General features: G+C 45.5%; 1 protein-coding gene across 6 annotated transcripts in view; it reads right to left on the bottom strand.

The window, feature by feature from the left end:
* Window positions 1-470: 470 nt before the first annotated feature.
* SCUBE1 (signal peptide, CUB domain and EGF like domain containing 1) overlaps window positions 471-15,670 on the bottom strand; it is a 266,698-nt gene continuing 251,498 nt past the window's right edge. For all 6 annotated transcript variants that reach the window (XM_073567715.1, XM_073567716.1, XM_073567713.1 and 3 more), the window contains 8 exons: window positions 14,694-14,897; window positions 13,888-14,049; window positions 13,634-13,801; window positions 13,355-13,516; window positions 12,994-13,191; window positions 8,919-9,071; window positions 7,077-7,156; window positions 471-6,588 (listed from right to left, as the gene is read on the bottom strand). In XM_073567715.1, the coding sequence (XP_073423816.1) occupies window positions 6,436-6,588; window positions 7,077-7,156; window positions 8,919-9,071; window positions 12,994-13,191; window positions 13,355-13,516; window positions 13,634-13,801; window positions 13,888-14,049; window positions 14,694-14,897 (1,280 nt within the window). In that variant the 3' untranslated portion in view covers window positions 471-6,435. The remainder of the gene's footprint in view (window positions 6,589-7,076; window positions 7,157-8,918; window positions 9,072-12,993; window positions 13,192-13,354; window positions 13,517-13,633; window positions 13,802-13,887; window positions 14,050-14,693; window positions 14,898-15,670) is intronic.

Below are 15,670 nucleotides of genomic sequence, written 5' to 3'. Positions count from 1 at the left end.
CTGTTCAGTGGCCATTATAGAGGTATTCTCATCTTACACATGATGGCGTTGTCACCGTCAGGGCTGAGGTGGTCACACATGTAATTCTCTCTGGTGACTTCTATGGGAGCTCTGGATACAGATGATTGCACTTGTCGGGCTCCCATAGAAGTCACCAGAGAGAGGCAAATTCACGCTCATCTCTCCACTGAGACACACAGTGGTTCCAAAAAGTAAAGGGCATCAAGTAGGACTGTTTTGTATTTTATTTTTAATTTAAAAAAAAAACAACAGTTTTTAGTAGTGGAGATAATAAAAAAAGAAACTTGTTTTTTTTTTAAAAGTTAATAGTCAAGAAAACCCATAGTAATGAGTCCTGCTCTCACCTATGGATGACCCCTTTAAATTCCATCTATTTTCGCATGACTTATAACGTCGCCATTCAGTGCACACGCTCCACGTACAAAACCTCAGGACACGGGAACCGTCTGTAAAATTAAAGTCATTTTTTTATTACATTCTTGGCAATTTAGATGCAAACTTGTTTATGGTACAACGAGACTGGCGTTTTGTCTACGAGTATAATACAGAGATTTCGTTATAAGCCGAAAGCAAGAAGTAGGATGTTTTACATATAAATTTGACCTTTTTTTTTTTCCAGGGATATCAAAGGTTTAAATATTACAACTAAGACAACATATGTACACTTTATGGATGTATATTACAAGACAGTTCGGGATCGGTGAATTCACTTTTAGGAACAAAAAAAAAATGGCAAAAGTAGAAAAATTTTTTTTTTTTTTTTTTTTTTAAATTTTTCACTTTTTTTCAAATTTAGAGATTCAATTAATTGAAATACTTTTTCCATTTTAGAATTTACATTTTAACGGGATTTTTATTAGGTTTGGATAAGTCGCATCTCCCCTTAAAAACGAGATGATGGGAAATGTAGATTTTAATGGATGGGAAAGACCTTAGTCTTAAAGGGTAAGAAAAACATGGCTGTTTCCAAAGACAGCGTCAGTATGTCGAGTCAGGGACTTAAAGGGATTGTCCAAAGTTGGAAAGTTATCCCCTGACGTTCCATTTTTAGGAGGTCTGACCGGTGGGATCCCAACCGATCTGGAGAAAGGACAATCTCTGGCAGTTGCATAGGGAATAAATGGATCCGATATGCGTAAGCTCGACTTGTGCAAGGTTCCTTGAAACCCTTTTCTCAATATCAGTCGGCTTAAACCCCGCAGAAATCAAGAAGCTTATCCCCTATCTTATGAGTAGAGAATAATTTCCAAACTTTAAGCAACCCCTTTAGGTTTTTGGCTGGTAGTCTGTAACTCTGTAACCATAAAGATACATGACTCTGTCCTAAAAGACATAATGGAGGTCGCGATTTTGCACAAGTAGTAGAAGTAAAAAAGTAGTAATAAAAAAAAAAAAAGTACAGTGACAATGGGCACCCAGTAATAAATTCAGAGTTTTTTGTTTGTTTGTTTTTTAAGCCCAGCCCACAAAATGTGAGCCAGGTAAAGGACACGGGTGAAGTTTCCATTAATATCTGCAATTAAATCTTTTTAAAAAAAAAAAATTAGAAAAACATCTTTGCTTTTTTTTCTCGTAAAAATGAATCCACCAATAAAATGCTAAGCTAAAGGCAGAATAAATAAAATACACACTACATTGTAACGGTATGCTCAGGCATCAAAGAAAAGGTTGGGTTTTTTTTTATAATTTCCTGTACATTTTTTTTTTCGTTTTTATTTTTTAGAAGGGGTTTATTTCATGCTGAGGAAAATAGAGGCAAAAAAAAAACAAAACATGAGATGACACTGAATAGAAACAAAAGTAAAAATATTCAGAGAAAAAAAACATAAAAACCTCATGTGCCAGATTGTGCTGATCCGGTATAATGTTTACCAGTCCCAGACAAAGTCCTGCTCGGATTAACACAACTTAAACTACATCTACCCCAGTCCCATTCTGGCTTCAAGTGCTCCAAGGGTTACAATTACATTTTCGATTTAATGTTTATTTTGAACAGTCATTGGCTTAGAGCATTTTGTCGTTTGCCATGAGCTTCACGGCAATTGCATATCCATAGATATTAAAGAGGGTCCCAGGCTAACTCACCAATGGCCTATCCTTAGCTTAGAACAAGTCATCAATCTACGTTTAGTTGGGACTGATCCTCAGGACACCCACTGAAGTGGTCATGATGCTCCATGAGACTTGTGGCTCCTTTGCTTGGCCGATTGCTGGGGTCCAAAAGAGTCAAGCCTCCACTGATTACCAAGGTCTTCCCCCAATCCCAATCAGAATCATGCATTTGTGTAAACCCCATTTTTTTTTTGGCCCAGGACTATGCAAACTTGGGATTGTTTCCAAAATTTTGGAAGAGCCTCAGTAAATTTGGGACAATTGGCATATGTGGTTCAATAGCTGTCAGAGAAATGGTCATTCATCCGACAGCTATTTCTACTGTCTCCCGCTTGGCTGATGGGTTCTCATTCGGCAGAAGGGTAAAACACCTTTGCCGTTGGGTTTTTGGTCCTGAAAACAAAAGCTTCGGGAACGTTGAAACTTTCACTCATCAATATCTTTATGGGAAAGTCGTTTCAATCACAGTTGGTGAGTCCAGCTACGGTTGGCAAGTTTGGCCGTCTTTTATGTATATGGGTACCTTTAGCCAAGAGAAAGGCCATCAGTGCGTTTTCTTAGAAACCCCCCTTTATAAATTCTTCATTCACCATGCCTTATCCAACCACACCTCCCAGATAGATTCTTCTTTCTAAATTTCCTTACCCCTCTGATTTTACTTGAGAGTTACTTGTCAAAGTGTGAAGGACCCAAAACAATTTTGTGTAGCAGGGAGAGTCAGTGTATTGTATAGCAGGTGCAACCTCCTATGATCACTGGACCGTTTCTGCATACATTTTACTTGCCTGTTCCTGAGAAATCACTGATTTTGCTTTAGTAAGACAAGGCCAGTCTGACATTTTCACTGTAGTCAATAGCTCTTAACCTTCTATAAATTGAGTGAGTCTTATCAACTAAGAACAAGCCAACCTTTTGGTCAAGTTACCTTTAACCTCTTGAAATCCCCATTTGTAGATAGCACATATTGCAAGAATATCCAGTACGTTAACTGAAAATGCCCGATGGAGTAGACCTACCACTTTGCTCCCTTAATTGTCAAAGAAAGAGAAAAGCATGCTTTGGAGAATTATAAAGTCTACTCAACTATTCTCTGTAGACATGGTCTACTTGGTCTTCAGCTCCATTTTGTGCCCATTCTCGCTTTTGGGCCTTCCTTTTAGTATTTATGGAGCATATGACTTGCAATATTTTTTGGTCCTTAACATTCCTCTCTTATTTTAGTCCTAAAGTTGCAAGAATTCTTGCACAATGTTCTTAAGCCCTAGCTGCAAAGTGGGTAAAACAAGCGCCAAGACCATGACCTACACCGAGATCTCGCCTCACACCAAAGACCTTGACATACAACAAACTGTGACCAAACAGCAAAGGCCTTGACCTGCATCAATTACCTTGGCCTACAGAAAAGACCTTGATCTTCACTAGGACGTTGACCTACAGGAACCCCTTGACCTGCATCAATGACCTTAGCATAAAGACCTTGACCTAAAAGCCCTTGACCTCCCCCCATTCCTTCACCAAGACGTTGAGCTACACCAAGATGTTGAGCACCATCAAGGCCTTGACTTCCACTAAGTCCTCCATCATGACCTTGGCCTAAAACCAAGACAATGACCAACACATATACCTGCATCAATGACCTTGGCGTACACAAAACACCTCAACCTACAAACCATTGGCCTCAACCAAGTCCTCTACCAAGACACTGACCTACAAACAAGACCTTTAAGTTCAACCAAGACCTTGACCTACAATATAGACCTACAGCCAAGGCATTGACCCACAACCAAAGACTTTGACCTTCCCCACCCATGTGTATCATGGAGAGGCAGCCAATAGTAGAGCAAATAGAACTTTTTCACCCCAACATGAAACAAAGGGCAGCTAGGGAACTTAAAAGTACCACAACTTGCAAAACATACTAAGGGAAACCAACCATAAAAACTGTAGTAAGCCAAATATGGAAAACGAGTCCATCGGTGTGCAGTGGAGATGGCAATGATGGGTATGTGCATATCTTGTCAAGTCAACGAGACATACTGTATCAGGATAAGTTATTGTTGAGGTTCCAAGGATGGTGACAAACAGAGCTGTGCCTCCTAGTCTTCAATCAACTTTACCAAGAGGTTTATGGATCTTCAAGTATCCAAGTTCCCATTGGAATGAATGGGCTTGTAAGGTCTTTACCTTTCCAATGGATATCTCAAGGTAAAGCTGCATGAACGCAAAATGGCATGCCGATCAAAAGTGAAGCTGTACATGCTCTAGAATCACATAGTAGGACCCCAATCATCTCAAGATGGAGCAAAGGAAATTGTTGCTCTTCAGAAATAAAATGGTGGTCAAACATCAAGGAAGCTGTAGTTGTCCAAGTATGGTGAGAAGGTTTAGAGGGGTTTCTGCCCTAGGACTATCAATCTATTACCTTATAAAAAGTATTTATGATACAGAACTGCAATATAAAAGCTTTATTGTAAAATAAATTAATCTCATAGCAAATTTTACCACCAAAAATGATGGTAGACGAGAAGACCATGTCCCACCAGTATATCGACATCTACTAATCAATCATCACATTCACCTATGCTTGTCTGGGGCTATAACTTCAGTAATTCCAGTGGGGCCACATTTTTGGAATCCCTATATTATACTAAATTCGGCATTGCTGAAAAAAAATCTCTCACCTTGAGAGAAAATAGGCAGGCTATGACCCAAGGAAATGTAGTGTGCCACAGTCTGCCTCACCAAGGACTGATCAAGGGCTGTATGAAAAAAAAACAAACACTATACAGCCATTATATTTTTGGTTTTAGATTAGAATCCTACGATCTGAAAATAAAAAAAAAAAAAAGAGTAAAAAAATACAAAAACAAAATAAAAGAAACAAAAAATGTTCTCCCCCCCAACATTACTTACAAAATTCAAGTGCAATTTAAAATATTAATTATACTACACACTTCACGCTCTCGCCATAATACTCGTTTGCAGGTAGTTTCTTAAAGCAACTGGAGAAACAAGAATGCGCCAACTTCTTGTGACTTGAAGTGAAAAAAAAGTTCTGAAGCCGACACAGAGATGATGTAAGCCAAACTCTGTGAAGACCCCTGATGAAGTCCATGAGTTGCCACTTTGTGAAGACCCCTGATGAAGTCCATGAGGTGAAACTTTGTGAAGACACCTGATGAAGTCCATGAAGTGCCACTTTGTGAAGACCCCTGATGAAGTCCACGAGGTGAAACTTTGTGAAGACCTCTGATGAAGTCCTTGAAGTGCCACTTTGTGAAGACCCCTGATGAAGTCCATGAGGTGAAACTTTGTGAAGACCTCTGATGAAGTCCATGAAGTGCCACTTTGTGAAGACCCCTGATGAAGTCCACGAGGTGAAACTTTGTGAAGACCTCTGATGAAGTCCTTGAAGTGCCACTTTGTGAAGACCCCTGATGAAGTCCATGAGGTGAAACTTTGTGAAGACCTCTGATGAAGTCCATGAAGTGCCACTTTGTGAAGACCCCTGATGAAGTCCAGGAGGTGAAACTTAATGAAGACCCCTGATGAAGTCCATGAAGTGCCACTTTGTGAAGACCCCTGGTGAAGTCCATGAGGTGCTACTGTGCCATCCAAGAACCTTTCATGCTACGTCCCGTGTGTATTGGCGCGATCACCATATGCGAGTTGTGGGGAGAATATCTTGAATCAGTGCAAATGGGGGGGGGACAAAAATGTTTAAATGGCTGCGTCCAGTGGCACTGATGATTATCATATGGAAAGGAAGATGGTGGTGAGGACAAATCATGTCTCCTAGACTATGGATGCCCACCAAATTCAAAAACATGATCCCAAAAAGACCCCTCAAAAATAAAGAAGGTGAATAAATGCTGTGAGAAGGGTTCACATTTCTAGGCAAAGGACTGAACTTGCTCACTGAGCCACCCGACTTCAGGGACAATCCAAAGTGGTCTATGGAAAGGTTTTGTATCACTGTACACAGCAGCTTGTCTACTTTTTTTTTGAGAAAAATGTGATATTGCAGGGTTCTGGATACAAGGTTGTGGTATGAGAACGGATTTGGAGGATTTTTGTACCTTCCCCCCGGCTACATAAAAAAAAAAAAGCTAAAAAAAAAAAAAAAAAAAAGAGGATTAGTCAGAGTGGCGTCCTTAAAATCATTTAAAAAAAAAAAGCCCTTTTTTAATCTTTCGAATGAATGGGAAAATGAAGAGGACAATATAAGTCTTATCTGGAGCAGTGACTTCTGCAAAGAAGAGTATGGATAAAAACCAAATGAAAAAAAATTAAAAAACAAAGTTATTTGTAAGGCCGTAAAAATCTGGAAACTTTTGAGCGGAGTAGTTTAATAAAAGATCTTGGAAACATCTCTTTAGATTCCTGTGCTGTGTACTTGAAATAATTTTGGGGATGCGCCAAGACATCGAAGAGAGCCTTGATCAACTTCTTGTCCTGCGGAGTTGAAAACAGAAAGTGAAAGGACAGAAAATCACAGATCTGTGTATGGGTGGGGGAAGGGGTCATCATCAGTGGGGAGGGGCTTAGTTACAAGGGAGAGGGTTTGGGATTGCACAAAAAACAATTTTTAGGGGTTGTAACCTGAACCACTATGAAAAGATGAAACTGGCTTACAGGGAGATTGGCTTAGAGGAAAACTTAAAGGGGCTCTTCATCAGCAGAAAAAAAAAGTGCATCTCTGTTATACTTGATCCCGACCATTGTTGAGATTTGGAAGATAAGATTACGAGAAGTCTCAAGATTCAGGATCGGGGAAGAAACGTGAGTGGAGCGGAAATCGGGAAATGGTCATTTAAATTTAGAACAAGGCAGGAGGGTAGGGACTATGAATAGACTTTTATGGGAAACCTTGCAATCTGACTCAGTGGGTAAGAGCTCTACCACCTGCAACACAATTTTTTTTTAAATTTCTGATTACGTACTTTTAAAATCTCTTGATGGTTTTCTGAAGCGTATAATCTTCCATCACGGACAATATCTTCTATTAATTGTTGGTAATCCTCTGTGAAATTAAAAGCAGATGGAACAGTAGTAATTAGATGCAGTTTATCATTTGGATTGGATCCGAAAATTGGGACCATCTATCAGTAATGGGGACATTAATGATGCCAAGTTCCACATTCACTTCTCTACCCCGGGGGGGGATCTAAATCGTCAGAGCGATTGCTTTTTAATCTGGAAAACACAGTTCTCAGCACCGGCGTGAAACTTAAAGGGGCTTCACTTAGACTGGAAGCGGTTATCTCTAGCTATAGGATACGAGGTTACTTACTAATTGATGAGGGTCCGATCACTGGGACCCCCATGATCCGGAGAATGAGACTCTGTACGGCCTCATCTGAATGGAGCAGTGGTCACAGGATCTCCTGAGAATGAGACTCTGTACGGCCTCATCTGAATGGAGCAGTGGTCACAGGATCTCCTGAGAATGAGACTCTGTACGGCCTCATCTGAATGGAGCAGTGGTCACAGGATCTCCTGAGAATGAGACTCTGTACGGCCTCATCTGAATGGAGCAGTGGTCACAGGATCTCCTGAGAATGAGACTCTGTACGGCCTCATCTGAATGGAGCAGTGGTCACAGGATCTCCTGAGAATGTGACTCTGCACGGCCTCGTCTGAATGGAGCAGTGGTCACAGGATCTCCTGAGAATGAGACTCTGTACGGCCTCATCTGAATGGAGCAGTGGTCACAAGATCTCCTGAGAATGAGACTCTGTACGGCCTCATCTGAATGGAGCAGTGGTCACAGGATCTCCTGAGAATGAGACTCTGTACGGCCTCATCTGAATGGAGCAGTGGTCACAGGATCTCCTGAGAATGAGACTCTGTACGGCCTCATCTGAATGGAGCAGTGGTCACAGGATCTCCTGAGAATGAGACTCTGTACGGCCTCATCTGAATGGAGCAGTGGTCACAGGATCTCCTGAGAATGTGACTCTGCATGGCCTCGTCTGAATGGAGCAGTGGTCACAGGATCTCCTCGCCATTCAGATGGGGCACTACAAAATCCCATTATATTCACAAAAAAATGCCCAAACCAGCTATTAATATATATTACTGAATATAGTACCACAACATAACAATAACCTCTTTTGTGGTCACCTCATTAAATAATTTATAAGAAGTTTCCACGCAAAGGTACCTTGTAAAAAACCATCTTTATTTAATTATCAATATCACAACGTTAAAAAGAGAAGGTGCTGGATAAATTATGAGAGACAATAAACATAGAAACACCATATAGTGATATATTCATTGGAGGGCTATTAAATCAATATGCAGTGTGAGCACCAGAAGTGATATATAAAATTTCACTTGCTCCATGTCCAATACTAATTGTCTAAAATATGCAACAAAAACGGAGCATCTCATCTAACGGATATTTCACAGTGCATAATTGTAAGCTATAGAATATAAATATTGGGCAAGTGTGACTAAAAGTCACTACAACCTACCAATGTATAAAAGGTGCTTCCCATAGCGTCCCTCATGCCCCGACTCGTGTTTCGCAATGCTTCATCAATTTAATAGCCTTCCAATGAATATATCACTATATGGTGTTTCTATGTTTTTTGTCTCTCATAATTTGAGATGGTTTTTTACAAGGTACCATTGTGTGGAAACTTCTTATAAATTATTTAATGAGGTGACATCCCATTATGTATGTTAAGGGCCACCCAGATGACTGATCAGAGTTATAAATGGTGGTGGCCCCGCTGCCCACAAGTCACTAATATGTGACAGACGTATACAGGCCGTACCGTCATATGTGACGTAAGGCACTTGGAATCCTTTCCCGCTGTTCCCTTCATTTGACTTGAACTGGATCCATAGCTTGCGTGACCGCGATGTGAACGCTATGGGTCGCTCGTACGTCTGGCATGTCTCGTAGGTGGTGATGGATGATGGAGAAGCTGGAAGGAAAAAAGAGATCTGTTGGTTCAATGGCATCCACTGCAAATCACAGGACTCGTTTCTGTCTGGTATCAGCAGTCAGCTTGTGTTCAGTGGTACGGTAGCGACTAATAGTAATCATTGCCAGGGCGCAGAGTGCCATCTAAAGGCCATGAGGCTTATGACAACAAGATTTATACAATTCTTTACTTGTCTCAGACCCAACAAGTGCCCCCTGCACATTGCTCAGACCCAACAAGTGCCCCCTGCACATTGCTCAGACCCAACATGTGCCCCCTGCACAGTGCTCAGACCCAACATGTGCCCCCTGCACAGTGCTCAGACCCAACATGTGCCCCCTGCACATTGCTCAGACCCAACAAGTGCCCCCTGCACAGTGCTCAGACCCAACAAGTGCCCCCTGCACAGTGCTCAGACCCAACATGTGCCCCCTGCACAGTGCTCAGACCCAACATGTGCCCCCTGCACATTGCTCAGACACAACAAGTGCCCCCTGCACAGTGCTCAGACACAACAAGTTCCCCCTGCACAGTGCTCAGACCCAACATGTGCCCCCCTGCACATTGCTCAGACCCAACAAGTGCCCCCTGCACAGTGCTCAGACCCAACAAGTGCCCCCTGCACAGTGCTCAGACACAACATGTGCCCCCTGCACAGTGCTCAGACACAACATGTGCCCCCTGCACAGTGCTCAGACACAGGATGTGCCCCCTGCACAGTGCTCAGACACAGGATGTGCCCCCTGCACAGTGCTCAGACACAGGATGTGCCCCCTGCACAGTGCTCAGACACAGGATGTGCCCCCTGCACAGTGCTCAGACACAGGATGTGCCCCCTGCACAGTGCTCAGACACAACATGTGCCCCCTGCACAGTGCTCAGACACAACATGTGCCCCCTGCACAGTGCTCAGACACAACATGTGCCCCCTGCACAGTGCTCAGACACAGGATGTGCCCCCTGCACAGTGCTCAGACACAGGATGTGCCCCCTGCACAGTGCTCAGACACAACATGTGCCCCCTGCACAGTGCTCAGACACAACATGTGCCCCCTGCACAGTGCTCAGACACAACATGTGCCCCCTGCACAGTGCTCAGACACAGGATGTGCCCCCTGCACAGTGCTCAGACACAGGATGTGCCCCCTGCACAGTGCTCAGACACAGGATGTGCCCCCTGCACAGTGCTCAGACACAGGATGTGCCCCCTGCACAGTGCTCAGACCCAGGATGTGCCCCCTGCACAGTGCTCAGACCCAACAAGTGCCCCCCTGCACATTGCTCAGACCCAACAAGTGCCCCCTGCACATTGCTCAGACCCAACAAGTGCCCCCTGCACATTGCTCAGACACAGGATGTGCCCCCTGCACAGTGCTCAGACACAGGATGTGCCCCCTGCACATTGCTCAGACACAACATGTGCCCCCTGCACATTGCTCAGACACAACATGTGCCCCCTGCACATTGCTCAGACACAACATGTGCCCCCTGCACATTGCTCAGACACAACATGTGCCCCCTGCACATTGCTCAGACACAACATGTGCCCCCTGCACATTGCTCAGACACAACATGTGCCCCCTGCACAGTGCTCAGACACAACATGTGCCCCCTGCACAGTGCTCAGACACAGGATGTGCCCCCTGCACAGTGCTCAGACACAGGATGTGCCCCCTGCACAGTGCTCAGACACAGGATGTGCCCCCTGCACAGTGCTCAGACACAGGATGTGCCCCCTGCACAGTGCTCAGACACAGGATGTGCCCCCTGCACAGTGCTCAGACACAACATATGCCCCCTGCACAGTGCTCAGACCCAACATGTGCCCCCTGCACATTGCTCAGACACAGGATGTGCCCCCTGCACATTGCTCAGACACAACATGTGCCCCCTGCACATTGCTCAGACACAGGATGTGCCCCCTGCACAGTGCTCAGACCCAACAAGTGCCCCCTGCACAGTGCTCAGACCCAACAAGTGCCCCCTGCACATTGCTCAGACCCAACAAGTGCCCCCTGCACATTGCTCAGACCCAACAAGTGCCCCCTGCACATTGCTCAGACCCAACAAGTGCCCCCTGCACATTGCTCAGACCCAACAAGTGCCCCCTGCACATTGCTCAGACCCAACAAGTGCCCCCTGCACATTGCTCAGACACAGGATGTGCCCCCTGCACAGTGCTCAGACACAGGATGTGCCCCCTGCACAGTGCTCAGACCCAACAAGTGCCCCCTGCACATTGCTCAGACCCAACAAGTGCCCCCTGCACACTGCTCAGACCCAACAAGTGCCCCCTGCACATTGCTCAGACCCAACAAGTGCCCCCTGCACATTGCTCAGACACAGGATGTGCCCCCTGCACAGTGCTCAGACACAGGATGTGCCCCCTGCACAGTGCTCAGACACAGGATGTGCCCCCTGCACAGTGCTCAGACACAGGATGTGCCCCCTGCACAGTGCTCAGACACAGGATGTGCCCCCTGCACAGTGCTCAGACACAGGATGTGCCCCCTGCACAGTGCTCAGACCCAACAAGTGCCCCCTGCACATTGCTCAGACCCAACAAGTGCCCCCTGCACATTGCTCAGACCCAACAAGTGCCCCCTGCACATTGCTCAGACCCAACAAGTGCCCCCTGCACATTGCTCAGACCCAACAAGTGCCCCCTGCACATTGCTCAGACCCAACAAGTGCCCCCTGCACATTGCTCAGACCCAACAAGTGCCCCCTGCACATTGCTCAGACACAGGATGTGCCCCCTGCACAGTGCTCAGACCCAACAAGTGCCCCCTGCACATTGCTCAGACCCAACAAGTGCCCCCTGCACATTGCTCAGACACAGGATGTGCCCCCTGCACAGTGCTCAGACACAGGATGTGCCCCCTGCACAGTGCTCAGACACAGGATGTGCCCCCTGCACAGTGCTCAGACACAGGATGTGCCCCCTGCACAGTGCTCAGACACAGGATGTGCCCCCTGCACAGTGCTCAGACACAGGATGTGCCCCCTGCACAGTGCTCAGACCCAGGATGTGCCCCCTGCACATTGCTCAGACCCAACAAGTGCCCCCTGCACATTGCTCAGACCCAACAAGTGCCCCCTGCACATTGCTCAGACCCAACAAGTGCCCCCTGCACATTGCTCAGACCCAACAAGTGCCCCCTGCACATTGCTCAGACACAGGATGTGCCCCCTGCACAGTGCTCAGACACAGGATGTGCCCCCTGCACAGTGCTCAGACCCAACAAGTGCCCCCTGCACATTGCTCAGACCCAACAAGTGCCCCCTGCACATTGCTCAGACCCAACAAGTGCCCCCTGCACATTGCTCAGACCCAACAAGTGCCCCCTGCACATTGCTCAGACACAGGATGTGCCCCCTGCACAGTGCTCAGACACAGGATGTGCCCCCTGCACAGTGCTCAGACACAGGATGTGCCCCCTGCACAGTGCTCAGACACAGGATGTGCCCCCTGCACAGTGCTCAGACACAGGATGTGCCCCCTGCACAGTGCTCAGACAGAACGCGTACCCACTACGTATTATGTGTGTCCTAACATGCTTAAGTTCTCCTTCTCCTTATATAAAGAGGCTGATAGTATGGAAAATAGCAACTACCGACAATTCAGACTCTATAGGGCTTTTCTGCGTTCTCTTCCCCCTGAATGTGCATTTTTACATCGGGGCGCCATGTGACGTCATACCACATCAGTGATATATGAGCAAAACGTCTCCCAACTATTCAGGGAGGTCTCCTCCAGGATGCTAGTTCTCTAGCACTATAATGCTGGGTGGGCTCCAATCAGAACAGTGGCAGTCCGTCTCCTGGCACCACTTCCCTCCCCCCAGATTGGATTACAGTAGGCTATGAATAATGGAGTCCCATATGGTCCAAGGCTAAATAAAGAATAATAATCAATCACCGCTTTTTCTCATGACTAACACGTCCCCGCACTCATCTTCAATTGGTAGAAAGATCTCTGGGACCACGATCAATATTCTTCTTTTTGGAGGGGGGTTTATGTTCCAGATACACTCCACTTGGGCGGGATAATTTCCAGGGTAGTTGGGAGACTCGATATAACCTGTGTAATCTCCTAATTCCCCTCCGCAGTGCTGGTCTGGGAAGAAAAACACGAGCTTTATTCACTTTTATGAGACCAGTCAGTAAGGCCTAGTCCAATACTGGGGGGACGGTGGTCTTGGAATAATGATAAATCCAGTATGTTGGACCCAGCAGAGACTCGGAGAAGCCTCCTGACATCGCCAGACAATACGACTTACTTTTGCAATGCGTCACATTCGTAGAGCCATCAAAGTCGGTGCTGGTATTTCCTGGGCAGGTTATACAGAAATTCTGCCCAAACTCCGGCTGATACGTTCCGATCGGGCATCTGATACATCTGTGGGTGGTGGAATTGTAGAAATGTCCGGGAGAGCAATGAACTAGAAAGAAATTAAAGGATCGATACCCAGAATGCCAGGGGTGCCGTATGGCAGGGTAAGGGGTAGGGCTATGGGACAGGGTGGCACAGTGTCCTCAATGCCAAGGACATCACCCACCTTTGGTCTCACAGTCCTGGAAAGACACTGCGCTTTCATACTTCGTGATCAGTCCTCCTCCACATGGAAAGCAAAGTGTTCGGCCCGGATCTGGCTGATAAGTGCCCATCGGGCACGGCTTGCATGGTTTGAACCCATCGACAGAGTAGTATCCTGAGGCACACTGTCCTAAAAAAGAAGCAGAAGAATGCTAAACGAGGTTGACCAAACGTGGCAGAGTCACCTCCGCTGGCCTGGCACCTGCCATCACTTACCTCCACATTCAGACAGATTTCTTGCTCCGGGAATGCCCATGCCATCGTTACCGGGACAAGGTTCACATGCCAGCTGGCCTTCCAGGTCTTGGTATGTCCCCGGCACACAGGGGGCACAGTGATTGGTCTCTCCATTGTAGTATGTGCCTGCACCACAAGGGACTGAAAAAATAAAGGATGCATATTATTATACTATCATTCTTTACAGTATTGTCTTTGCGTTCTCTCCCGGAATGTCGAGGAGATTTCTGAGCAAAAGAGGACTCCTATAAAAGTTGTAGACTGCCGGGGACGCGTGTCGACATCGGGGACCCGAGTCAATGTTGGCAATTCTCCAGGACACCACAGAAATCTCCTAGAAAGCATCACTCCCACAACTTTCACCTGATACTAAGTTGTTATGTGAACACTTAGGTGTGGTACAAAAACAAATGGTTCCTCAGGGGCGGGAACAGGATATGAAAGGGGAGTGGTCTAAAAAAAAATGAAAATGTTTATTTAACAGCGTCACACACTTCTGATTCTCCAACAGAAGAAATTATAATTTTTGTCAAGTATGCCGTGGTCCTGTTTGTTTAATGTAGGAAGCACTGGAAAGGTGCGGAGGGGCACGAAGAGCAGGACTACATAGGGTGTCAGAAGGGGCCTTGATAAAATAATGATGCATTCATGTAATGGTGCCCAAGTTATAGAAGTTGTATATTCTTCACGACAAAACAGAAATCAGAACGCCTCCTGTGATAAATGACGTCACAGGTCTTCATAGAGGTTTTATGACATCACTACAGTTATATAGCCATACACACCGCATTTTCCATCGCGCAGTGCCTGCCCCGTTCCGCAGGCCTCCTGGTTCTCGCTGCCCTTTGCCGGCTTCTGCGCCACTTCATATTCTATGCCGGAGAACTGGATGTAAAACTGCTGCTTGTTGATGGACTTTCTTAACGTTTTAATAGCGGCCTGAAGCTTCAGCTCCATCCTCTTCCGCACGCAGTCGGCATTACACGAGTCTAAGAACAATTAATCTATATAAATAGTTGCATTATTTATGTCACCTTGTCTGTGTGTCTGACATCAAGCATTGCCATTTGAAGCTATAGATTCTGTTGACATCCAGCTGAAAAGGACATCTGTGTGGAGTCTTAGCCAATCAGCATCACTGTGGATGCCCTCAGGAAATCTGATTGGCTGAGAGCGGCCAATAGAACTCTACTCACAATGCTCCTCCCAAAAGTCCTTTTCAGCTGGATGAAATCTTAACATGCTGCTTTCTATGGCAGCGGAGCTTTACAAAAAAAGCAAATGGGAGAATACCGGTCTTTATACACATGAACAAATATCAGTATTCTGGTGAGGTCAGATATACATATATGATAATGCCCAGTATCAGAGAACGAGACAAGGCGGTGACCATGGTCCAAAAACGCCTTGTGCATGGATTACCACTCCATATGCTAATCTTAAAAAGGAGAAAACGGAGTAACGGATACAAAATATATGCAAAAGTATAAATTTTATTAGCACTCACATCAAGTGCTGACAAGTATACAAGTTGACTAAAATAGGGGGGATAAGCCCCAATGATACAACAATCAGGACAGACAAGGACAGGGTAAATAAAATTATACCAGTGCTCGAAATCTACATGGCACAACGTTCAGTCAGCCCATGGGCATTGCACATAACAGACATGTGTCTAATGGTAAAAGATAGTCAAATATGGCATACTCAATTAAATGTGTATTGTACATAGTTGTACATGTCTAGAGCGCCAAAAAAAAAA

This window comes from Dendrobates tinctorius, unplaced genomic scaffold (genome assembly GCF_039654945.1).
Source record: "Dendrobates tinctorius isolate UK_male_01 unplaced genomic scaffold, ASM3965494v1 ptg000020l, whole genome shotgun sequence".
NCBI lineage: Eukaryota > Metazoa > Chordata > Amphibia > Anura > Dendrobatidae > Dendrobates > Dendrobates tinctorius.
This window is presented reverse-complemented; position numbering and strand designations above follow the sequence as displayed.